Source organism: Botrytis cinerea, chromosome 11 (genome assembly GCF_000143535.2).
Source record: "Botrytis cinerea B05.10 chromosome 11, complete sequence".
NCBI lineage: Eukaryota > Fungi > Ascomycota > Leotiomycetes > Helotiales > Sclerotiniaceae > Botrytis > Botrytis cinerea.
This window is the reverse complement of record NC_037320.1, coordinates 2,285,515-2,309,109: the sequence shown is the minus strand read 5'-3', so window position 1 is coordinate 2,309,109 and position 23,595 is coordinate 2,285,515. Positions and strand designations below refer to the sequence as shown.

At 40.6% G+C, this 23,595-nt stretch overlaps 8 protein-coding genes across 9 annotated transcripts; 3 read left to right on the top strand and 5 right to left on the bottom strand.

The window, feature by feature from the left end:
- Positions 1-519: 519 nt before the first annotated feature.
- On the bottom strand, positions 520-2,926 carry BCIN_11g06520 (hypothetical protein). Of its 2 annotated transcripts, XM_024696146.1 has the most exons (9): positions 2,592-2,926; positions 2,401-2,532; positions 2,076-2,349; positions 1,958-2,023; positions 1,827-1,902; positions 1,400-1,761; positions 1,263-1,347; positions 1,048-1,208; positions 520-994 (listed from the first exon to the last, which is right to left on the bottom strand). In XM_024696146.1, the coding sequence occupies exons 1-9, from the start codon at positions 2,827-2,829 to the stop codon at positions 829-831; spliced, it is 1,560 nt and encodes a 519-aa protein (XP_024551952.1). In that variant the 5' UTR covers positions 2,830-2,926; the 3' UTR covers positions 520-828. The 2 variants fall into 2 exon arrangements, with proteins under 2 accessions (XP_024551952.1, XP_024551951.1); XM_024696147.1 differs by having other exon boundaries at positions 1,263-1,761.
- Positions 2,927-3,580: 654 nt separating this feature from the next.
- Positions 3,581-4,768, top strand: BCIN_11g06510 (hypothetical protein). The gene is made up of 2 exons (XM_024696145.1): positions 3,581-4,586; positions 4,640-4,768. Exons 1-2 carry the CDS (start codon positions 3,651-3,653, stop codon positions 4,667-4,669), a joined length of 966 nt encoding a protein of 321 aa, XP_024551950.1. The 5' UTR covers positions 3,581-3,650; the 3' UTR covers positions 4,670-4,768.
- A 536-nt stretch (positions 4,769-5,304) lies between these two features.
- BCIN_11g06500 (hypothetical protein) lies at positions 5,305-6,354 on the top strand (the record flags this gene model as incomplete). The annotated part of the gene is made up of 3 exons (XM_024698316.1): positions 5,305-5,836; positions 5,898-6,121; positions 6,202-6,354. 3 exons carry the CDS (start codon positions 5,305-5,307, stop codon positions 6,352-6,354), a joined length of 909 nt encoding a protein of 302 aa, XP_024551949.1.
- Positions 6,355-7,994: 1,640 nt separating this feature from the next.
- On the bottom strand, positions 7,995-9,349 carry BCIN_11g06490 (hypothetical protein). Its single transcript, XM_024696144.1, has 3 exons — positions 9,218-9,349; positions 8,500-9,162; positions 7,995-8,451 (listed from the first exon to the last, which is right to left on the bottom strand). The coding sequence occupies exons 1-3, from the start codon at positions 9,218-9,220 to the stop codon at positions 8,212-8,214; spliced, it is 906 nt and encodes a 301-aa protein (XP_024551948.1). The 5' UTR covers positions 9,221-9,349; the 3' UTR covers positions 7,995-8,211.
- Positions 9,350-9,425: 76 nt separating this feature from the next.
- BCIN_11g06480 (hypothetical protein) lies at positions 9,426-11,903 on the bottom strand. Its single transcript, XM_024696143.1, has one exon. It carries the CDS (start codon positions 11,592-11,594, stop codon positions 10,068-10,070), a length of 1,527 nt encoding a protein of 508 aa, XP_024551947.1. The 5' UTR covers positions 11,595-11,903; the 3' UTR covers positions 9,426-10,067.
- Positions 11,904-13,643: 1,740 nt separating this feature from the next.
- On the bottom strand, positions 13,644-14,992 carry BCIN_11g06470 (hypothetical protein). The gene is made up of 5 exons (XM_024696142.1): positions 14,558-14,992; positions 14,347-14,506; positions 14,125-14,292; positions 14,033-14,067; positions 13,644-13,978 (listed from the first exon to the last, which is right to left on the bottom strand). Exons 1-5 carry the CDS (start codon positions 14,944-14,946, stop codon positions 13,834-13,836), a joined length of 897 nt encoding a protein of 298 aa, XP_024551946.1. The 5' UTR covers positions 14,947-14,992; the 3' UTR covers positions 13,644-13,833.
- A 625-nt stretch (positions 14,993-15,617) lies between these two features.
- Positions 15,618-17,006, top strand: BCIN_11g06460 (hypothetical protein). Its single transcript, XM_001548236.2, has 4 exons — positions 15,618-15,830; positions 15,892-16,583; positions 16,639-16,777; positions 16,835-17,006. The coding sequence occupies exons 1-4, from the start codon at positions 15,697-15,699 to the stop codon at positions 16,935-16,937; spliced, it is 1,068 nt and encodes a 355-aa protein (XP_001548286.1). The 5' UTR covers positions 15,618-15,696; the 3' UTR covers positions 16,938-17,006.
- A 143-nt stretch (positions 17,007-17,149) lies between these two features.
- On the bottom strand, positions 17,150-19,724 carry Bccat2. The gene is made up of 5 exons (XM_024696141.1): positions 19,411-19,724; positions 19,327-19,360; positions 19,085-19,276; positions 18,451-19,031; positions 17,150-18,288 (listed from the first exon to the last, which is right to left on the bottom strand). The coding sequence occupies exons 1-5, from the start codon at positions 19,687-19,689 to the stop codon at positions 17,230-17,232; spliced, it is 2,145 nt and encodes a 714-aa protein (XP_024551945.1). The 5' UTR covers positions 19,690-19,724; the 3' UTR covers positions 17,150-17,229.
- Between the last annotated feature and the right edge of the window lie 3,871 nt (positions 19,725-23,595).

The window sequence follows — 23,595 nt, the reverse complement described above, 5'->3', positions numbered from 1 at the left end:
ACAAAATAACTATTTTATCACTAACAAAAATATATATATCATAATCATAATATATATAATAAAGTTTATATAGGGATTCATATTGAATTTTTTTTCATCGAAAATATTAACTTTGCCACCACAGGGTGGAATACTTGAGATTGCGTAAATGTGTTGGAATTGGAAGATTGCATTTCGCAGATTTGTAAGTTTTGCTGTGTAAGCCGAGGACGTTTGAAAGGTGGCTCAATGGAACTATCTTCGAAAGTTGCCAATCGTTTTGAAATATTCTTTTCGCATAGTACTGTACTATATCAGTTGTGAATAAAAGCGCAGATTAATCTTACTTTATCTGAAGTATTTTAGGTTTGATGAGAACTCCTTATAATAATAATGTCGAATATCTTATATTTTGTGTAGGATGCACCGCGTACAGGTGTTGAGTCTTCGCATCTCTTCGAATTCGATCTAGTACTTAAAGCAATACTGATACTCAAAATGTTATATCCTACATGACTTAGTATCACATAGAAGCGATATTGGACGCTAGGTTGTGTATTGAAAGACGATCAAGTAGGAAATTGAATTCCGCTAAATAGGAACAACTAAATGAGTTGAGCAAAAAGCTTCATATACTAAGGAAATACATCTTGCTTGTATAGACCTTCGCATTCTTCTGATCGTGTGATATTACCGCAGGAGTTCCACTATGGCTCGCTTGTCATTGAGCCCAATGTCTCCTGATCACATGGTAGCTGTATATCAAACCAATTACTCTCTTGGAACTCAATGCTTTTGTGTTTTCTAAGTCAACCAACTTTGCTTATAAACTTTTATTTTTCAATGTTGTTATTCCATTGTTACCCGAATACCTTTACTACTCAGCTTGGGGAGCGACCCCACAAATGCATGATAGGGATCAACGTCAGAGTTGTCGGTCTCATACAGAGTAAGTTTTAGTCCGTGCGGACCGAAAATAGCTGCAAGAACTATTGAGATCTCGGCATAAGCTAGCCTATGAATGTAGGTCAGCCTTCTAATGATTCTGATATTGGAAAGTGTCCTTACTCTGTACCTAAGCAGTCACGAGATCCTTTGGCAAAGGGGACATAGTTCCTCAGCATCTTCGAATTTATTTCACCAAGCCATCTTTCAGGCTTGAAAACTTTTGGCTCTGGATATACATCCGGGTCGTAATGCATCAAATACGTGGACATACCTACAGGTGTCTGTTTTTCCATTAGTTTCATGGTGGTACATTTAGTGAAATGCTTCAAACTTACTCCAGGAGGTATAATCCATTCACGATATTGAAGTGCAACATCAGGTGAACAGCGAGGTAATCTATGCATTGAAGCAATGCTCATTCTGCCTACATTAAATTTCTCCAGCTTAACATCTTATGCATAGAATAACTGACCGTAAACCTTCCTTAATACACGCTTGCAAGTATGGAAGCTGCTGAAGGCTTTGATATGATGGGATGTTTTGCGAGCCATCCGAGTCGATAGTACTTAGCTCTTCCGTGAGACGCTGTCTTATATCTACGTTCAAGAGAATATGGACCACCAGATGACCCATGGACCTGGCAACAGACATGGTGCCAGCCATCAGAAGAACTTGTGCTTCAGCTCCAAGCCGGTCAGTTGTTAGCTCAGAGGCTGGCAGATCACTTGTTAACAGATCATGGAATAATGTAGAGGGTGGACATCCGCCACTGAGATCGGTGGGCTTGTTTATAGCCACTCTTCGCTTTACTCTATCTATGTAGTCGATAGACATCTAAAAGTCTTAGCATAATCTCTTATTTTACTCAATAACATTTTGAGATATTGTGTTGCACTTACGGTTCTCCAATTCATTAGCATTTCGCCTGAGAGGCTTAGCTTAGTGATAAGTGATGCAGGAATTAGCTCGACGATTCTGCATGAACATCAGCAGACGGAAAATAATGGCTACTTTAGTTGACGATCCACACCTGAAGATCCATGGAAAGTTCACAATGATGGGCGAAGAACGGGTTATTGTATGGAGTAAAGCAAACCTGTTATGATCCTTAGCATCTCACATAGGCTGTTTTCGTGATATAGGCTCACCACTGGGGACAGAAATTAGGTTCTGAGAGAAACGTGGAATCTTGGGTTTCAAAACAAATTCTGCACATGACGTCTCCGGCGAAAGCAAAGAGTGCGTGATCAAGCCGGACAATCGTATTTCTCTCGAGATGTTCCTTTAGCTGAGATGTGAGATTCTGCACTAATTCTATCAGTAGTGGATAGATTCTCTTGACTCCTGTACTCGTAAAAAAGGGCTCCAACGGTTTTCGCCGCTGGCGGTGAAGTTGATGATCTATCGTGACAGGATGAGAACCTACGGGAGGTTAGGCCGTCGGGTCATCTCTAAACAGATAAAAACGAATACCTTGAATACCCATCCCTGCGGCAAATGCAGGATAGGCAGAAGTGGACCTTGTGTTGCTAGCAACATACACTGTTTTATAATACTCCGGATCTCTAATAGATAATTCATCGGGGTTAACTCTGACGATAGCACCTGATTTAAAAGATTAGCGTAACCATATTTCCAAGGACTATCTTAGCCAGTGTTCTCACCATAGCGATCATGCATCTCCTCAATCCTGTACACGTAGGTGCCCTCATAGAAGTAATCCCACCCTATCTCGTATAGAAATGTGATTGCACAAATACGGGGTCCAGGAAATCTTGCCAAAGGATGAAACCATATTCGATAAATAGCTATTAAGAGATAATAGGTCGTTAAGACAATAGTGAACTTTATGAACAGATTGAGGACCGGAAGATCTTCTAGAATGGAATGAAAACAACCCATGGTAATACCTGTGTATAGAACAGGAACAAGGAATGATCTTGTAATGTCTTTAGCTAAATTCTACTTTACCTGTTTGGCGATTGCAATTTGAATAATCTTGGAACATTCAGGGACATGCGGGTTTGCATATCTGTATTTAAAAGCCATATGATCAAACTAGTTGTATGTACCAGCGGTTAACGTGCAACGTCACTTTGCTCACTAACTTGCTGTAGGTCATCTGCGTGATGTCACTTGGGCTCAGTGATAGGTGTAACTTGCTGAAATGTATGACTCAGTAACATGCATAACTTGTTGAAATATACGATCCAGTGATATATATAATTAGCCGAAATGCATGTCCTGATAACTGAAATGAACGATTCGATGGCATGCATAACTGGCTGAAATGTATGACTCAGTAACATGCATAACTTGTTGAAATATACGATCCAGTGATATATATAATTAGCCGAAATGCATGTCCTGATAATTGAAATGAACGATTCGATGGCATGCATAACTGGCTGAAATGTATGACTCAGTAACATGTATAACTTGTTGAAATATACAATCCAGTGATATATATAATTAGCCGAAATGCATGTTCTGATAACTGAAATGCACGATTCGATGGCATGCATAACTGGCTGAAATGTATGACTCAGTGATATGCACGACTTGCTTAGATTCTCAACTTCTTGATAAACTGCATTATTGAAATTATGATCAACGTTGAGGTCTTATGTTATTGAAAAATCTCTCGAGTACTGGATGTAGGTTAGTACTGTGCATCTATATAGTCTCTATTATATTGACTACAATCTTGTAACATTTCCACCATGGAGTCATTTGTTCAATCGACATTTTCACCTTTGCTCAAAGAGTTATTTTTCAAAGTTAAAAGGACATGCTCTCCTCAGACCTACGAGGCAGTATTGCAAGAAAGAGACGGTATCCTCACGCGTGATGACGATTGCGTATCTTTCGAATCAACTGTCAGGCAGCATTTCTATGAACAGCCATGGATCAATCAACGGCGAAAAAGATTCGAAGCCATCGTTTTCTTTTCATGTGCAGCACCGCGAATGTGGTTCTCTCCTCGTCTTCCGAGAGAGCTTGAAGTTTTGTACACTATCTATTTCATATACACATTCCTTGTGGATGACGAGGAACCTCAGGTGTCGGACTACACATCTCTAGTTACGATGGAGACTGCCCCAACACCGTTCATGGCCAGCTTCCGTTCTCATCTTGATAAGATGAAGAAAAATTTCTCTGACGAAGAGTATTGGTATTTTCTGAAAGGGCTTATCGACTTCATTCTGATGACGCGAATTGAGCATTTGCTTCACGGTCGTGTTCACACACTCTCTAAGTCCTCGGTTCATTTCCCCTGGTACTGGAAGCAACTTGCTACCAGTGCAGCACCTCATACAACTATGGTTCTCCGTAATCACTCAGACTTGGTCTTAAAGAAGCAAATTGAGTGTGAACTGGAGCGATACATGTCATTTGTCAACGATCTCTGTAGTTGGTATAAAGAGAGGGTAATAGGGGACGAGGTGACATACGAAGAGATAAACTCTCACATTCGATCTGAGAATAGCCACAAAGGCTTACAGCACCTTCTAGACGAAACTATTGGATGTATGGAACGATGTAGAGAAATCTGCTCGGATGATGCTGAAATATTAAAGTCAGTCGACTACTTCCTGGTTGGATATTTCCAATGGCATTTGGTCACTGGTCGTTACAAGCTTGCGCCGTTTCTACAGGTAATTCGAACCCTTCTAGTTTACTGTTTTGCATATGTTGAACTTTCACATAGATTGATATATCAATGGAGACTAAGTCTTAGATCATTGAGGTCAAAGAGCTTCAAGAGACGGATGATGGTTACCCCATTTCGACTAGCGTTTTGATTCAAATGGCATTCGTTAAAATAATCCGGAATCCATCAGTCTTCGTTTCTTTAATTGCGATTCTTATTTGCTCTGAATTACGAGACTGTACTTCTCAATCCAATATACAAAGGTTGGATGGGTAAGTAATATAAAACCCATCAAAACCCGATTGTGCTTTTATCTATATTTAAAACTTTAGTATATTGATTGAAAATTTATATAGTGAATTCTAAATAGTGGAAGTAATGTAAAAGTTATATTTCATTCAAAATCATTAGTTTTGATTAGAATTCGAATTTGGACTTTTATTTAAAGTGCATTTATAGCCTATTAAAAGCTTTCAAAACTTCAAAAGCTATAAAATCATTAAGTTAATATTTTAATTGAAAAAGTAATCGAAAGTTTTAAATTTCGAAATTTTGGGGGAGAACAGCTCAATATCTATTCAAATCGCTTAAAGCAGCAATAAAATATATAAAAACAGTAAGATTTTAGTAAAAGTAGGGTTTACATCACTTACCCATCCAACCTCTGTATACAAACGTAAATTTATCTTCTTCAATCACAATTTTCGAGCACTAACCATATGATGACATTTCCTTGGTCTCCGTACGGTGGCACATCACCTTTTAATCAAACCCTGTCACAAGGGCGAAGTTTTAATACGAATGTTGTAACCATACCTGACGGCAGCTCTCCATCAACTACTTGGCTACCTCTCTACAACCTCCGAACTGCATATCAGGAGGATGAAATTGTAATTCTGATTCATGAAATTGTCCAGGACTATGTCCGACTTTCAGGAGTCTCGGAAAATGAGGTAGTTTGGGCACCAGCAGATGGACACTATCTCGACGAATCGTTATGCAACTTACTCGGCATTTCTGAGACGGCAAAATCTTTGATACGCCTTCTACCAGTTCCCGGACCAAATCACATCAATCAGATAAATCTATTTGAATCTAGTTCTCTAATAGATGTTACAACTAGCTCTGGCCTAAAAAACAGCCGTGAAGCCCCGCCACGCCCAGACTCAGCCCGGGACTATATACTACCTGACGAAGTGCAGCTAGCTATTGGAGATAGTGAGTCTAGTGCTATCATACTTGACACAAACGAAAGTAGGTCATAGTTCAAATTTTCCCATCCTACCGGCTTGAATTTCTAACATCTGTTGCATAGATACGATTAGAGTAGTGTCCCTCTCCCAAGGTACGGAGGCTATGAACCCACCTTCGGCTATCTTAGAAAGGCCTCAGGATCCTTACCACTATCGAAACTACTGGCCTCGGCATGCTCCAACCTGGCTTCGTGTTCATTTACAAAAGATCAAGTCTCTCGATACAATTCCTCCTGGAATCCAGAAATACGCCCTCGGCTATCTGGATTTTGAATATGAATGGATGGTAAGCAGAGTTTTAATGTGCATTTGATTTGGCAATGTTTTTACAATAAAGCATATCAAAAGTACTGACAGTCTATCTAGCGGCGTAAGATCAAACATACTCTTGAAGGAACCTACGGTTGGCCTAGTAACTTTCAACAACTAGCATGGGATCAAGACCGTGAGCGCATTTGGGAAGAAACTGATCAAGAGTTCGAGCGCTTGGGCCGACCTGATGTGCTACGTTTCTTGTGATAGAAGGGTTGCAGTTTATTTGCGAGCACAGAATATCAATATATTATACTTTGCTTTTGTTTATTGTGCCGAATTGCTCTTGACTTAAATTCTTCACTTGCTCTGAGCCATGCATGTGTTTTGGAAACTAGAACCATCTCATAGTGAAACATTTTATTTCCTATTATGAAATAAAAAGATATTATGATTCTATTTTTAAAGTCAGAAGACTATTATTGAAAATTAATATAAAGAGATCCTTCTCAAGTAACTACAACAATCGAACAATACTTATACTATTATTAAACTAGAAACAATTGTCTAAATGGTCTTTCATTTTTTACTATCTGTTAAGATAACGAACTTAAACTTATGTCATACGTTTCTGTGAAAATACAATTAAGCGTGAAATAATCTTTGAACAACATCAAAATAATGTTCAATCAGGAGTTGAACAAGTTCCAATTTTCGAATATATAAGTCAATCATTTTGTCCTTACTTATCTATCTTTTCCTCAGTGTCATTCCATCTAAGATTCTATTATCGCACCTTGATAACACCACATTAGATTTACTGGTCACCCAAAAGGACATCCATCGATATGTGTCGACACTCAGCCGTCAATCACACTTGCGGCTGTGAACCAAAAACCACATTCCGTAAGTGTGCCGATCAACTTAAAGCCGAATCACGAAGCAAGAAAAAGGACTTCAAGCCTCTGGAATGCCCAAATTACTTCCGAGAACCTATCATCCGAGTGGAGAGAAAATGCTGTAATTGTTTGGCCTTCGATTTGGTCATCGAACAATCTTTCGAACCCAAACAACTTTGTGCATACAACAGACGCCGCGTCTCCTTGGACAGAAAGGGAAGAGAAAAGATTCGTTCAAACAATCCGACCGCTCAACCATCCCGAGCAGCCACACTCCAACCTCAATCACGTCAAACTCCACCCCAGCCTCCTCTACTGGCCCGAGCAAGCACAGTCAAGATCGTGGGCAGGAAGATCGGAGAAAAGGTAAAGAGTTTGATGAAGAAGTTTGAAAGCTGAGCTTGAGGAGAAGGTTTGAGGAAGTGAGGAGAGAGAAAGAAAAGAGATAAAATAAAAAAGAACAGACTGAGCTAAGTCTCGCTAACCACACTCCTTTATGATTTCCTTTGTCAGGGTATAGGCCTCTCTTACTTCTGTTATATTTCTGAGATTGGGTTTCAGTTCCTTTGTCTCCTTTGTCTCTCTATGAATACTTAGTATAAATTTCCTTGTTAGATCTATCTCTTTACCAAGAACAAAAACAGTTAAATACCACACTCCTTTGTTTTTTTTTTAAAAAAAAAAAGAGTAAAAAAAAAACGTTTCATCAACAGCTCCAATGTGATTTCAATGTGACTAAAATATGTTCAAAAGGTGAGTATATTCTCTACTAGTCCCTATATCTACGTTCATGTATGATAATATCTTCATGTTTCTTGACTAGGCCTTGTTTTGTAGAATTCAAAAGATGTAACTTCAATCCAGTCAATATCATTATTTCTGTATGCAATGCAAGTGGCCTACTTGTCTTAGCCATTTGTGATTATCATGTTCTCAATACTCCAGTCAAACAGCCCAAACACTCTGTGTTTTTTTGAAATAACAAATGAATCAAGCATGATTAGAAAATGACAAATTCTGTCATTATTAAGACTCCTTTTATTCTATCATTTCCTTGCAACTTTGCAAGGCTTTCCATAACGAATAATTTATCGAGATCGATAAGATTTCCTTCCGTGCCTGTCTCGCTCTACATTCACAGTTTGAATGGCGATGGGGTATGCTTTTGTATGTATTGTGGATGCTAGCAAGATACCAAACGTCTTCATTCCAGCTACTATCCGAATCATATCCTCGATCTCACAGGCATCACATCAAAAGTTTCCCAGAACTCCCTAGAGTCATAACACCTTCCCAAGTCATCCATTGACCTTGGTAAAGCTTTGACATCATGTTCCTTCATTAGCTCACCAATCCATTTTATTTGTCTACCCTCCATCTTTCCGTCTCCATTTTCAGCATCTAATTCACCTGCATAGCCCAAGATTAATGACCACCAATCATAAACCATCAAATCAGTCAATATCTAATGGCAAATTTAGTAAAGAATCATTTAGTTTCACGACATACTCACGAATCTTTGGCCTCTTGCCTTTTCCCAATTTCCAATCACTCCTACCACCCCTCTCGACACATCAAGACCGTGTACCATATGTAAACTTTTTTTACCACTCAGCATCACTTTTGAAGCAGCTACTCGTTCAATCCAATACTTTGGGTTTCTTTCGCCACCCCATAATCCACTCAAATTCAGGACACATCCACCCAATCCGAGAAGTTCGTCTTCAGCGATAGCTCGATCATCAGCAGTATCATACAATGAATGACGTGTGACCCATGTATCTTGACCTGGGATAGTGAAAATTCCTGAGCTCCCCAATTGAATAAATTGAAATGAAGGCGATGTATAATTTTCGAAGGCTTCCAAAGAGTGTGTATCGTGATAAAATTTCACAAGAGATTTTGCTTGTCCCTTTCCTTTTAGAGGGAACGTAATCAATATACTTTGAGCCGCTGGAAGGTCAAGCATTTGTTTTTGGGTATCAGTGTCATCTTCTGGATTGAATCGAAATTTACAAGTCCCATCACGACCAGTAGTAGTAGTAGCGGCGTACTTAATTCCTTTCTGTTGAAGAAGGGGGATGAGGAAAGTTGAAGTCCATCCCGCTCCGAGAATGAGAAGTTCGACAGCTGATTTTGAGTCGTTTGACTGGGGAGGTAAATTAGCTCCTCCTCCCTGAGATAAATTAGAGGAATTAGAGATAAGTTGTAGTATTTTACTGAGCACTCACCATGACTTGATTATTTATGAAGGTGGTAGTTACAAGGTAGGTTAGACACAAGGTTTTCTCTTGACGTGTTGTGTTGTAAAGTTGTTGTAAAATTGATGTGAGAGTTTGAGAGTTGGGGTAAACTTATTTGTCAAAGTGTTTATGTGTTGGACATCCAGGAAGTAATGACGTGATTGAAGATTACAATCGGAACCTTAAGACGGCAAAATGCCGTTTTAAACATTATATAAGCTATACTTATTATATTTCTAGGTGCTATAAAGACTAATCAGTATTTACATTTTAATAATTTTGAGATTCGATGTCGATTACTGTGGTTCGGACAAGAAGAGAAAGAGGATTACTAGAGATATACGGGTGTGAGTGCTGGTGGCTGCTTTTAGACGGCATGGCAATTGACATTTACATGAATGAGCGTCAACGACATTTTAATCATGACAATAAGATAATCGTTCAAAATATGACGGTTAGACAATGGTCGTAAACTTTGCTTAATCATTTCCAAGTAACCATTGCCTACCCTAATAACAATCTATGAACTGGCCCGTTCTGTGAAATTCCCAATCATTACCACCCACCATTAAATCCATAATCGCCGCCTGTAATCGCCACAAACTTTTCCTCGTTTCCTAATCATCTATCTTTGAAAAAGGAGACGCCAGAAAGACATATATATGATCTACCAAAGAGACCAGCATCTAGTCTATAGCTCCAGATTACAGAATAACCAATGTATGCGCTGTATCTCTGAATGGTCCCAAGGCAACTCCTCGTGTAGAAACACCATACTTGTTAAAGATTCGTCACTGCAGTCTAAAAAACGACCCCCCTCCTTCCGAAGAAATCAGATTTAAACAATCACTTTGTTTTGATGCATCTCCAAAAATCCATTTGAATCCAATAAACTCTGACTTGCAACATAGCTGAATCCACCAAAGGGGTTATTCTCATTGGCAGAAGTGGCGCTCCATGGTACACCATTTTGACTAGTAACTACAGGACTCAAAGAGAGCTCCGTGAAATCTTCTGCAAAGTTCTCCGCGAGTTCTGGATCTGTTATGAATGGTTGGATTGGTGCACCGACTTCTCTCTTTGCAAGCTTCTGCCAATCTATGCGACGAAAGAATCGATGTTTCTTGATAACGGCCATGTCCTTGGGCATATGAGCTCCGAGTCTTTTGTTTGGTTCCTTACGGAGAAGGCGAGTCAACAAATCTTTCGCATCGGGTCCTAAAAAGTAAGGCATGGCAAGCTTTTGCTTCGTGATTCGATCCTGAATTACTTTGTTGTTTTGACCTTGAAATGGCGGGCTGCCAGTCAATAAGTCGAACCCAAGAGCACCAAAAGACCACCAATCCACGGCCATTCCATACTTTTGTCCAAGGATGATCTCAGGTGCCATGTATTCAACAGTACCTAACAAAGAGTCGCATTTATCATTTTCGTCCACAGCTACTTTGCTTAGTCCGAAATCGGTGAGGAGTAAGTGACCTTCGGCATCCAATAGACAGTTTTCCGGTTTGAGATCGCGATAGACAACTCCAAGATTGCGATGAAGATGCTCCAGAGCCAATACCATCTCCGCCATGTAAAATGATGCGACTTCTTCGGAAAACATACGTTCCTGTGCAAGGTGGGTGAATAATTCTCCGCCTTGTGCGTATTCCAAGATCAAGTATAATTTTTCGTGGTCCTGGAAGGCATAGAATAATTTTACGACGAAGGGATGTCGATTTACACTTTCGAGAATGCTTCTCTCCGTCTTTGTCTGCTCCACCAATCTCTTATGGACGGTCAAGGATGCTTTCTTGAATTGTTTTTGAGCGAATAATGTCCCGGTTGTACGTTGCTTGACCAAAATGACAGTCCCGAATGTTCCCTTGCCTAAACATCGTAAGGGTTCAAAGTCGTCTGCAGCCATCTTTCTCGCAATAGTATCCTGGATCAATCCTCCTTCAATTGCACCGAACATCGGTTGTGCCCGCACACTTTCACTAACAAAATCATGTTCCAAAGGAATCTCATATGTCGTGCTATCGGATCTTTCGTCGTCGCTCAAGTCATCGGACGTCGTTGCCGTACTGCTCTGTGGTTGCGATTGAGGTTGGCTGCGCACTATAGAATTTGTTCTGGATTCATTCTCCAGGTTAAGAGTATCGAGTTGTAGCTTTAATCTGCTAATGCCGCCAATTCCTGGGGATTTGAACGGCTTCAATGAAGGGCTGCAATTTGCGCTGACAACATCACCGATCTTGGACTTGTATCGCGCAGGAGTGCTGCAGCCATAATCAGAATCTTCATCGCCCGAAACTGCAGGAGTTTGAAAGCCTCGAATTGTCGTTACGGCTGGTTTCTGTTGTGCCTGCGATTGATTCATGGTGCACCACGGCGACGTTCAGCGTCAGCTCGAATTTGGGAACGATAATTTCGATGTAACTTTTGGTGATTCTTGGATGGTCGCATCAGGCTCTGGCAGTGGAATGTAAAGATTTCGATGTAATTTCTTTCGATATGCATTTGCTATTGATACGATTTATTCTAGTAGGAAGTAGAATGAAGTGCGAGTTAAATTTTCTCCCAAGGAGGTGATGGCAGTAGTAAGAAGTCGAAAGGAGTAAGAGGAGGAAGAATGATGAAGGATCAGAAGAAAGTTTCCAAGGTTTTTGCTTAGTACGACTTACTGTCCGTAGTATGGAAGATCAAAGCAAATTTTGGGCTGGACTGGGGAAATAACATTTTTGGGTTTTTTCGAGTGGTGCATTGTTATCGATTTGTGGGAAATGATGAAAATAGAAGCGATTGATTGGTTCTTCTTTTTTCCCGAATAGGCTTTTATCTTCCGATGTTTGACTTACAGTGCAAGGTTCTGCTGTGAAATGGCCTGAGCTGAAAGGATGTTACAGTCTAATAAATCAAAGTATTATGCCTTCCTTGTCATGTGTACCTGAAATCCTAGAGCACACCAGGTATGTGTCTAAGATACCCAAGTACGGTGCAAGTTACGGGAAAAGATCTGAGAAGAATTCATTTCAGACTTTCCTCATATGATACAACGAGTTTAATCGTAGGATCTTTGCGTTGGATGCACACTGAGTGTATGTCACCAAAGCCCCCTTGATCTGGAGTAATGCTCCTCTTATCATGCTATCGGTCCATTAATATCATCATCATCATGTTTCTTTCACTCTTCCCTCTCTTCCCTCTCTTCTCTCTCTTCCCTCTCTTCCCTCTCCTCCCTCCCTACACCCAAGATTCGGCCCCAACGCAAACCATGCGCAGTTGCCCCAGATGACTGATGCAGGCCAGTGTGCCAGTCGCCAGTCTCCACGGTTTGCGTCCGGGACGTATCACGAGATTCGATTGACATTCGCTTCATTTCGCATCTGCTCTCCACTGTAGGTCATGGGCGTAGTCACATGGAAGGCGACGTGGATTTCGGCGACAGCGAAAGGGTTCACTCCAGCTACTCTGTCCCGTCAAGAATTTGGGTTCTCACGATACAGAAGTATACGAAGTATCAGTCACACATGTTGCAATAGGGGGCAGGTCGATTTGAGATGTGTAGGGAGAAACGGTCCAAAAATCTGTCGTGTGCAGAGATCAGATGAAATCATCCTTTACACGTTATACTCAATTCTCATCACCAGCGCGAACGACTCCAGTTAAATTGCATCATCGAAATTCCAAGACACCTACAAAAAGTGCAGAATAATGATCGTGGAACCAATACTGATTCCAATCGGTTCAGTCCTGAAACCTTGCTAGAGACCAGGTAATTATCTCCCAATTCTATCTACTTCTTGGGCTTACACTGGGGCCATTTCTTATGGTCTTTCTGTTAGATCTCCACATCATCACTGCCAGTCTCGAATTTATCACAAGAGTCGCTTTAAACATTACTTGCACCTTTCTCATCTCGTATTTCAACAAAGTGTCTGCCCAAACATCATACAATTGAACCTTTCGCTATGATCTCATCCTTCCATCCATGGTTGTGAGTAATTTCGGGAGGTTTCCTCTTCTCACTTTGCTTTGTAGCTCTGCAAGGGACATTGAGTATCAACATGGTGTATATCACCCAAGTCCTCTCTGGCTCATTGATTTTGATGAAAATAAATCAGGAAGTCCTGATAATAGTTTCTTCGGAATAGACAACATCTGATGTAATAGTATTCAAGAGGTCAAGTCTGGTGTTTTTCAACATCAGAGCATGTCCCAGAATCCATCGTATTTTCTTTTCTGAGGAGGCAAGTGCTAGCTCAAGTTTTGCGAGGTGTATCTTCCTTGCCTCATGTAAAGATGCCTAACCATAGGTGATTCAAGATTTTAGTTTAAAATTTTAACCATATTCGGGTCCGTTCGATAAAGTGATTAGTCCGAATTAAATTAACAACCAGAACTGTCTCAAAATTTGAAACAGTTTCAATGGCTTACTAGGAAATATTTTAATTTACCCAAAGTCTTTAGTTTTTGGCCTGCAGTTCGGACTGTTGATCTCTTTGGAAGTAAGAATCCCACAAGCTTGCTTGGGGAGGATAAAACAAAGGGTTTCTGAGATTATATATACATATATTCCTTATGTAACTTCACCAAATGGTTATACAAATTGTAATTCACTATTCTAAATAGCCTTTTCCATCATTTATCTCACCTTGAAGTTGTAGGAATGTTTCCTTGTCATGCCCTGGTATCACTCGACCTCTGGTTGTAGATTCCAAACGTTTCAATCGCTGGGTACTTTGGAACCAAGCTGGGTGATCACTGTGGCTTCATGTTAGCTTCCCTTTTCGTTCAGTGGTATCAAGCATTTCATACCGTGCTAGCCATCCTTGAGGTACTCCATCTCGCCACTATCAAATTGTCAATAAATTATAACATTAACAAGAATAAGGAGAAGCTCAACCAACATTTTCGATGACGTGACAGTGGTCACTGATAAAGAAGAATGTTCCGGTCTCCCGGAGGTTTAATTGCATTCCCACAAGACCATCTGTATGACCAGGAAGATGATGAAGAGTAATTCCTTGACAAAAGTCGACGGTTCTCTCATCGAATGTCTTCCAATTCAACGATAACTTCTTCCAATCAGCATTTGACGAAACATCAACTACAACAAGACATTGGCTTACATCCAAATAATGTTTTAAGTAGACCCCAACATCAGCACCAGTCGCAACAGACCAAAATGCCGAACGCAATTCTTTATCGTGAACCCAAATCTCAACATCTTTTCTCTCTAAGAATTGATCCAATCCACCTGCGTGATCTAAATGCAAGTGGCCGAGAATTCTATTGTTCGGTAAGTATATCTTCTTAGCCCATCTTTCAAAGGCAACCTACATTTTTTTGACATCTTCCAATTTGTGTCCTGTGGCTTCAATTGCTGCTTTCAATTCATGTCTTGGTTCATATTTAATTCGTGCAAAAATATCGACTACTTGTGGACCCCAAACTTCAGGATAATCCACCCCACATCCTGTTTCCCAAAGTATTACACCTTCGAAAGGGTGGTCGATTAATATGGCATATAATGGTAGTTCTCTTCGTTTGTTCACGAACTTCTCTCCTTCTGTAGACTTCAATGATGTGTTACCGCCTCTTGTTACAAATCCTTCGTCACATTCTAACCATCCGAGTTCGAGCAAATACGCTTGTGTCCCTGGAGGACAGACATTGGAGACATGGGCAGGTACTGCGCCTGCATCAAGAGCTCGTTGTATTCCTGCCATCGTTCTATATGTAAACAGAATTGTTGTTTGAGGAGTTGAATGGTTCAATTTGGGAATATGATATTGGTGTTTAATATAAGTAGGTAGTATTATTGAAGATTGAGATCTGGTGGGGGAGATCTCTATGAATTCTTATACCGGTAATCGATGTGATCCACTCGACCCCGCTTTATGTGACCAGCGCGATCCTGTTTTCAGCCATCACATCTTACAATACACAACCTGGAACGATACAATTACAAATATTAGTTTAGTAACTTCAGATGAACATGTAAGCTGTGAGACGAGTTGTGAGTTGTGAGCTAAACAACATTCTATGTTTGAGCCAGTCCAAGCTGTAGGTTGTATGTGCTCGATGTAATAAACAACATTCTAAAATTCTCTCCATGTCGATGATTGACTGGAGGGGTCAATTCCGCACATCATAAAAACGCCTGACGCCCCAAATTTTTTGAATAGGTTTAAGTAAACTGACTAATCGGACCCAACCATGTCAACCCAAGCTAGAAGATGATTTCCGAGAGGATTTGGTAAGAATCAAATTTGCCCCCCCACTAATTACCCCTCCTCGAATTGATCACCCCGCATATCCCGGCAACTAAGTTAAATAATCGATTGAGCAAGTTTCCGAGGTAATATAGAAAGCCTTTCATTATATTGACTTCTCACAAGATTTTGAAATAATCCAATCCTTGGCCCCTTTTAGAACACTCAAAATCATAAGAACAAACATCGAAGCCTTTCATCAAAATGACCCAAGATACTATGAAAGCCGTGGTATTTCATGGAACACTCGATGTTCGACTAGAAGATCGACCCATGCCAAAGATCGTGGATCAAACGGACGTGATAATCAAGGTCAAATACTCGGCATTATGTGGAAGGTAAGTCAACCTTGCATTGTACATCTTTGGCCATGAAGATCGAAATTGATTGATTTCACAGTGAACTGCACGTTTTCAGGGGACATCAAGCCTCGAAGACGGGCTTCATCATGGGTCATGAGACTACAGGCACAATCGTTGAGTTGGGAAACGATGTAAAGACACATAAGAAAGGCGACTTGATTGTCATGCCATTTACCGTGTCTTGTGGTGAATGTTTCTATTGTATGAGAGGATATTCATCGCGATGCGAAAAATGTTTGTTATTCGGATGTCCATTACTAGATGGTGGTCAAGCCGAGTATATGAGAGTGCCATTGGCAGATGCAACAGCTGTAAAAGCTCCGGAGGGCATTGATGAGAAAAAGTTGGTGCTGATGGCGGACATCTTCCCTACCGGATATTTTGCGGCTAGGAATGCTTTTGATGGAATGTCGCAAGAAACCATAAGCAATAGTGTTGTGGTTTTAATCGGGTGTGGACCGGTTGGCCTTTGTGCCCTAATCAATGCTTTGGAGTATAAACCAAAAATCGTGATCGCTATTGATCGTGTGGACAGTCGGTTGGAATTGGCCAAAAAGTTGGGCGCAGAACCATGGAACGATCAGACGAACAAAGAAGGATTGACAAAGCGAGTAAAAGAATTGACCGAGGGGAGAGGGGCTGATTGTGTAATTGAGGGTGTCGGTCATGCAGATGCGCTGAGAACTGGATTTGACTTGCTGCGGCCATGGGGAACAATCGCAAGCTTCGGTGAGTAAACTTCTTGGCTTAGAAAGGACAACTTGTTAATAAACTGTGATTATAGGTGTACAGCAAGATGAAATTCCTTGGTCAGGCATGGAGGCTTATGGGAAGAACGTGAAATCACAATTTGGACGATGTCCTGTCCGAAGTGTTTTCCCGCAAGCTATGGAGGTTCTCAGAAAGAACCAACATAAACTGGAGTAAGTTCCTCCAATACGATCTTGAAACTTTCTAAGTAGAATTCTGACAAAATACAGTTTCATGACTGACAAAATCATGCCCTTGAGTGAAGTAGTCGAAGGATATGATATCTTCAATAAAATGCAGGTACACAAGGTAATATTTGATCCTGGGCATTGAAATTTTACCCTTGAATCTCGTTTTGTCTCTTGAATTAAATTACAATCAAGTATAATATATTCCATAACATCATACATGTTGTGAGAAGATAGATTTAAGTGACGATCGAATTCATGGTCAATTTCGTCAAAAAAGTAGTTCAGAAATATCAGATTTCTAGACATACAAATTTTATTGAGCCAAAACACTACGTTTTTTTCTTACAGTTATTATGAACATTTGTTTTATATTACTAATTGAACAAGAGCTAAGATTAAGATACATCTTTCAAGCCAGCCATAGGCAGATTCTCTCAATCATCCAAGGCAAATCTATCGACGAACCTGAAAGTCTTCAATCCGGCTTCAAACTCCTTAACAAGGCCACTCACACTCGTTGAATTACTGTACACGCCTGGTTTAGTGGAGATTGACGCAACATTTAATGACGTTCTCGCATTTCCCAAAGTTCCCACAGGCTTTCCCCAATTGTACGCATCCAACAAGATCTGACGAGGTCGGTCAGCCGGGAAGTACGTTGATTTTGAACCGTTTGTGAACAAATTCTCGGCACCATCAGTTACAATAATACCATCAAACAGTGTCGCATCCGATGCGCTATAAGTGGCATCTACTCCGTTTGTCAAGATTTCTCCTATGACTTTGACGTTTACCCCGGATGTCGAAAACGATGTTGCAAGATTGGCTGCTTGTGTTAAAGTCGCATTGTTCTTAACACTCACCAACACTCCGACATTTAGTGTTGCTATCGTTGGGAGTTCATTGCCAAATATTGTGATGGAGGAAGTTTTGTTATCATTATAGTAAGTGTTATCTGCTTCTGGAACTGGTAGATTCAAAACTGAAGCGACGCGTGCAGCAAGATCGTGTGAAACGCGATTCAACTGAATGAGAACATTTGATTTCACAACGCTGGATGTAAGTTGGGACGTTTCGAATCGGATCGCGTTAATGAGGAATTGTTGTTCTACTGGGATGAGAGAATTGTAGAATAGCCTGGGTTGAGACCAAACGTCTGAGAAGGTTGACGACACCTCTCTTACTAGATGACCTGAGACCGTTCTTCCAGGAGCTGTGAAGAATCCTCTACCCACTGTTTGATTTGCTTGCTTTGGAGCCGCATCATTGAGAGTGTTAGGGGAATAAGCAGCTGTGTTAAGAGGGATATATTGCTGCGCTGCACCATCGCGATTGTTGTTGTGAACAGGAACAATTGGGCGATTGATAGGTAATTGCTCGAAATTTGGTCCACCATGACGATTTAGTTGTGTATCCAAGTATGAAAAGATGCGTCCTTGAAGAAGTGGATCATCCGTAAAATCAATACCACGCACTATGTGCCCTGGTTGGAACTAAATTACCTACTATCAGCATGATAACTTCCATATTGTTTCAAATAGCCCGAATAACAGAACAACAATTAAATCGTTTAGAAATTTTAAAGTCTTTGGTTGTTTGACTTCAATCCAAAGTTTTGAATAGGCTAGTCTTTCAGGATGCAGAAAATCTCTTACCATAACTTGCTCTGTTTCCGCGAAGTAATTTCGAGGATTGGCATTTAATCTCATGACTCCAATCTTTTGGACTGGAACAAGCTCTTCAGGAAGGATCTTGGTGGGGTCCAAAAGATCAAATCCAAACTTCAACACATCTTCTTCCTCCACGATCTGAATCCCGAGTTCCCATTCAGGGCCATTGCCGCTCTCAATAGCATCCCACAAATCTTTTCTGTGGAAATCTGCATTTTTTCCCGCGAGTACCTGAGCTTCCTCCCAGACCAAGCTTGCCTTTCCTTGTTTACTCTTCCAATGCCACTTGACCAGTTTGGAAGTACCAGAATCTGTAACCAAGCGAAATGTGTGGATACCAAATCCATCCATGTGGCGGAATGATCTTGGAATTCCGTTTCCGGCCATGGCCCAAAAGAGTGTGTGCAGTGAACTTGGTTGCTGACTAAAAAAGTCCCAAGCAGAATCGTGTGCTGTTGCTGCTTGAGGTATTTCGTTGTCTGGAGATGGTTTGACAGCGTGAATCAAGTCGGGGAAAAGGATTGCATCCTGAATGAAGAAAACAGGAATATTATTCCCAACAATATCTAGAATTTCGTAAGTTTTCAGCATTATTGAGATGAGAACAATTTGTTGTTACCAAAATTCCCTTCATCGGTATAGAACCTAGTAGCAAAACCATGGACGTCGCGTGCAGTATCAGCGCTACCTCGACTTCCGGCAACAGTAGAAAATCGTACAAAGACGGGTGTCTCTTTACCTTCTTGATTCAGAAAGCTAGCTGCCGTTATGTTGCTATAATTTCCATAACTTGTGAAAATACCATGTGCACCTACAAGAATGTCAGTAATAATCTACCCAAAGATATAACGCAGTGCTTACCGGCACCTCTGGCGTGTACGGCACGTTCTGGTACCTTTACAATAAGTTAGTAGAATCATTGACTAAAGATAAATAATCGTATACCCGTTCATGATCGAAATGTTGTATCTTTTGACGAAAAATAAAATCTTCAAGTAGTGTCGGGCCTCTTGCACCAGCTTTTAAACTGGTGTCCTCTTGTATAGGCCCGCCTGCATCGGTAGTGAAGTATGTATTGGTGTCATTTAATGTGAACTGGTCTAGAAAATTAGAACTACTGGTTTGAGAATCTTTAGGTTCGCGCTTTTGGGGTTGCTTGTCCATTCCGTATGGACATTGAGCGGTGACTAAGCCTACGAGGCTTAGGACTGTTGCCAAGTACATCTTAACGAAATCTATGATACAAGTCTGCTGGCTTCAAAGAAAAGCTAACGTTACAAAATAGTGAGAAGGTGAGTTCAGAGAGCCTTTATATAACTAGAAAGTTATGGCGCCAATTCCTGAGAAGTACTGGAATAACCGCAAGGTAGGATGATTGCATCCCCTCCTCGATGGATCCATGAGAAATCAAATCACGCAAATCAAGCTTCCAGACAAACGCATGGAACCACACCCTTGGAATCACAGATCACTCATCAATAAGAAGCCGAGACATCGCCTACCATGCAACTAAACGCAGGTGTTGCGTAGGTGTTACTAATAAGGCAAATAAAATTGTGCGTGGCACGAATTTCGATCGTAAGCCAATGACAAAAATGAATTAATTATCAATTGACTTTTTCAAAAAGCATATGCAGGGAATCGGCAAGGAAAATCATGGAAGGTTTCTTGGGTAATGAAAAATGAACTAATAATGCAGCCCACGACACTCGGCTGTTGGGGACGTTAATCCTGGATCCAAACAAATATATGATCGCCTGCCAGTCTCTCGATTGGTGCTTTCGATGTTTCCTCAAAGTCATGACCCGGCAGATAAAAGGCTCCATCAACACCATGGCATGGAAAATCCATAAGCAAAATCAACAATTAGACGACCGGTGGGTGTAGACTCACGAGGCAGTATGACAGTCAAGCATGATTTCACACAAAAAACAGCGATTCCAATAATTCGATTGAAATTTGAAAACTGATTACAAATTAGTTAAATTATCAATAGTAGTTTATTAAGTGTCAGAATATAATAATATTAAAAAAATTATTCAAATTTAAAAGCTTTTGATCTTAACACCTGTAATAATATATTTCTGTATTAAGATACTTTTGTGAGAAGTAAATTCTATAATTAAAGCTTGAATTCTCTTTTTTGAATTCAATTCTGATAGAATATGTTATTTCTATGATTTTATATCATAAACATAGATTTCAAATAATTCACTAGAGTTTTCGAATTTTAATAGAATTATTCAGATCGTTGTTTGTGGTATGAAATTGTTCTTCACTTAGAGGCTGTAGTGTGAGTCCGTGAAACCACTAGTGAACGATTGGAGAAGCCAAGGGATTTTGCAGACCATTCGAGATCATCAACATGGCACCGTCTCAAATTGAATCATGCACAAATGTTTGACGCGTGGCGAAGCTTGTGTGACAGGATGAAAAGAAGCTAAATAGATTTCCAAAAATAATTCCAGAAGCAATACATCATCTTCAAGGCCTACCAAATCCATGATACAATCTTTGGCTGGGGCAACGCGAGAATGATGGAACAGGGGTTGAGGATTAGTTTCTGCTTGATAATGGGAAAATATATCAGAGGTAAAAATTCGAATGAAGACAAGCTCACAGGCTCAAAGAAAGGATCAACGATGGGCGGAGGTATGTGGATGCGCAGAGAGTCAAATGAACGATGAGTGGTGGCATGTGGGTGCGCAGAAAAGTCAAATGGAGTCATTTTTGATCCCCAGAAGATTGGCAAAGCAATATAAACCACCTTGTGGTGATACACAATTGGTCCCCACAAAGTATTGTCCTTTGTAAGCATTGTTGTTCGAGGCTTCAAGCTACTAGCTTGTGTCTTATCATCAGAATGAAGTTTGACAGGAGATAATTACACTATAATTGAAAGAAGAGGATGAACCATTGAAACCAATCGCTCGCAGATTGAGTGACACCCAATGAAATTTTATTAAAAAAAAAATCATAAACGGAAGTCCGAAAGCTCTGCGAAAAAAAGGCAAAGGATTTGTGGAGCTCCGAACTCATCCCCAGTAAAAAGATCAAAAATGTAAATTAAGAATATATGAATGCTGCTTGGCTTTCGTCATGAATTCGACGTTGGTAAGCAAAAGATTATCAGATAGTCTCGAACACGGATGATTTTCAACAAGGACCTCCACATCGAATATCGGTATTTGAATGTTCATCTGAAAGATTGCAAACTCCACAAAACTAAGAGGATGGATGAATAATGTCAAAGAAGTCCAAACGAAATGCCATGTTGAACAAGTTGATGAAATAGGATTACCAGGATAACCATGTTTTTATTACTTGTAGTAATACATAATTGTACCTTGTGTGACATTCGAGGTATAATGTATCCGCATGACTATGTGAGAATAAAGATTACTATTATCAAAAGTAAAGCACGCAACTCACAGTCTTGGTCTTTGACAGAATTGGCGTATTTCCTGCAGAGTGGTGCCATTTTGACATCTTGATCTGAAACAGACCAGCAATATTCAGGCACGCCAAGTGTTAGGTAACTTAGGTAACGTTGAATATGCCGTAAGAAGTGTCAACCAGCATGCTTTCGACTCAGAGTCCGATAGTCAGTGGCATATTGTCTATTCTTGCTGCAATTAAAGACAGATGCGAATCTTCGACCGAAATGTGATTTGTCAACGCGTCCATGATGATAAGAAGACAGATGCTTATGGATGGGTTTCACAGGTATTTGAAGATCATCCGACCCAGCACTTATTACATAGACTGCGGCGTTCGTGGTTGAGAAATCGGGTATCAATTCTCATGGCACAAAGTCACCGAGGCAGCTAAGCCCGAGAAAATGGTACGACGTAATCTTCCATGGCAGTATTATAATCCATATTTCAGCCCCATTGTAACTTCCCTAAACTCTCATACATTGTTTGTTTGGTTATTTGCTTGTTTAGCTCCAGCAGTGGATTGCAGAATGGCAATTGTGTTAGATATCTTTTCCTCTTCCACAGCTTGCCATCGCGATTCAGGACCGTATGCCAGAAGACTTTGTATATTATCGAAGATGAAGATGAAAGACGAAACATACGCGATGCCCGTTGATGTTTCTGTGTTGGGCTCGGAGCCGGCGGTTTGATTGTTTCGTAGTCGTACAATAAGTAATCCAATTCGCACTTCGTTCACGACGAAGAAATAGTTTAAATTCGCAAGAAGTCCACTTGATTGGAGTCCGTTGAAGACTGAGCGAAGAATGTAGCGACTTTTGGACAATGATGATCCTAAAGAGACGAAGTTAATGTTGACTCAAAGTAAGTGGGATACCAAAGAGTATGAAATTGTTGCCAATAATGTGCCGGCCCGACTCCCATCCCAAAGATGTGATGATCGATAGTTCGGTAGTTCGATGCTTTATTTGCTAGTTTATGTCAAGTTGACAACGTCGGTTGTCAATGATTTGCGCATCATTGGCATAAGAAGTATCGAAGAAGACAGAAACCCATTTTACCGTAACTACCTATGTAATTATTATTTTTCTTTTCTCCCTTCGGTAGGTAGTTTGGCATGATTTGGTACGCTTACCTTACCTGGCACGCTTGGGTAGGTATTGCCACGATTGAACAACCAGTACTCGATATACCTTACTTTGAATTCGTGGCGTATTGAAGTATACTCGATGCATAGGTCAATGTAGGACTCTATTTGCGTGAATCGGTGTACAGTAAGGTTGCCGATGGCTTTCTTCGTCACTGTGGCATAAAGTTATGTAGGGATGCTCTCGAGAAGTATCTACCTCGCGGGTCTCAGAGCCACGGTATGGGCTGCTCTCTTGCCTGAATGTTTACATGGAAAGAATGAAGAAGATGAAGAATAATCCGGTCACAGCATTCGATATTCGCAGAAGTTTCCACTCCGCCATATTTTTCGTTGTATTTTTCGCGATATCCTTCGCCATATTCTTCGCAAAAACCTTCTTGTGTATTGTTCTGTGTACCCGTTTGGTTACGTTATAAGGTTCGGTCGGATATACTTAGTCCCGCACTACCCAAGCACGTGCTAGGTCAATTCTGCCGCTTTGCACTAATTCCCCTCGTTCCCCGGCCGTTTCTAACCCCACATTCCCATATTCCCACCATCCCG

Excerpts from the sequence above, each read along its gene's own strand:
- BCIN_11g06490 (XM_024696144.1), bottom strand. Across the intron at positions 8,452-8,499 it reads AGGCAAGAGGCCAAAGATTC|ATATTGACTGATTTGATGGT; the intron begins GTGAGTATGTCG and ends ATTTGCCATTAG.
- BCIN_11g06480 (XM_024696143.1), bottom strand. The coding sequence starts at position 11,594 with ATGAATCAATCGCAGGCACAACAGAAACCAGCCGTAACGACAATTCGA.
- BCIN_11g06520 (XM_024696146.1), bottom strand. The coding sequence starts at position 2,829 with ATGGGTTGTTTTCATTCCATTCTAGAAGATCTTCCGGTCCTCAATCTG. Across the intron at positions 2,350-2,400 it reads CGCAGGGATGGGTATTCAAG|GTTCTCATCCTGTCACGATA; the intron begins GTATTCGTTTTT and ends AACCTCCCGTAG. Across the intron at positions 1,903-1,957 it reads AACTTTCCATGGATCTTCAG|AATCGTCGAGCTAATTCCTG; the intron begins GTGTGGATCGTC and ends ATGTTCATGCAG.
- BCIN_11g06510 (XM_024696145.1), top strand. The coding sequence starts at position 3,651 with ATGGAGTCATTTGTTCAATCGACATTTTCACCTTTGCTCAAAGAGTTA. Across the intron at positions 4,587-4,639 it reads AGCTTGCGCCGTTTCTACAG|ATTGATATATCAATGGAGAC; the intron begins GTAATTCGAACC and ends ACTTTCACATAG.
- BCIN_11g06460 (XM_001548236.2), top strand. The coding sequence starts at position 15,697 with ATGACCCAAGATACTATGAAAGCCGTGGTATTTCATGGAACACTCGAT. Across the intron at positions 15,831-15,891 it reads TACTCGGCATTATGTGGAAG|TGAACTGCACGTTTTCAGGG; the intron begins GTAAGTCAACCT and ends TTGATTTCACAG. Across the intron at positions 16,584-16,638 it reads GGGAACAATCGCAAGCTTCG|GTGTACAGCAAGATGAAATT; the intron begins GTGAGTAAACTT and ends CTGTGATTATAG.
- Bccat2 (XM_024696141.1), bottom strand. The coding sequence starts at position 19,689 with ATGTACTTGGCAACAGTCCTAAGCCTCGTAGGCTTAGTCACCGCTCAA. Across the intron at positions 19,032-19,084 it reads TACCGATGAAGGGAATTTTG|ATATTGTTGGGAATAATATT; the intron begins GTAACAACAAAT and ends ACGAAATTCTAG. Across the intron at positions 18,289-18,450 it reads CGGAAACAGAGCAAGTTATG|TTCCAACCAGGGCACATAGT; the intron begins GTAAGAGATTTT and ends TAGGTAATTTAG.
- BCIN_11g06470 (XM_024696142.1), bottom strand. The coding sequence starts at position 14,946 with ATGGCAGGAATACAACGAGCTCTTGATGCAGGCGCAGTACCTGCCCAT. Across the intron at positions 14,507-14,557 it reads TTGGAAGATGTCAAAAAAAT|AATTCTCGGCCACTTGCATT; the intron begins GTAGGTTGCCTT and ends ACCGAACAATAG. Across the intron at positions 13,979-14,032 it reads CCTCAAGGATGGCTAGCACG|TGATCACCCAGCTTGGTTCC; the intron begins GTATGAAATGCT and ends ATGAAGCCACAG.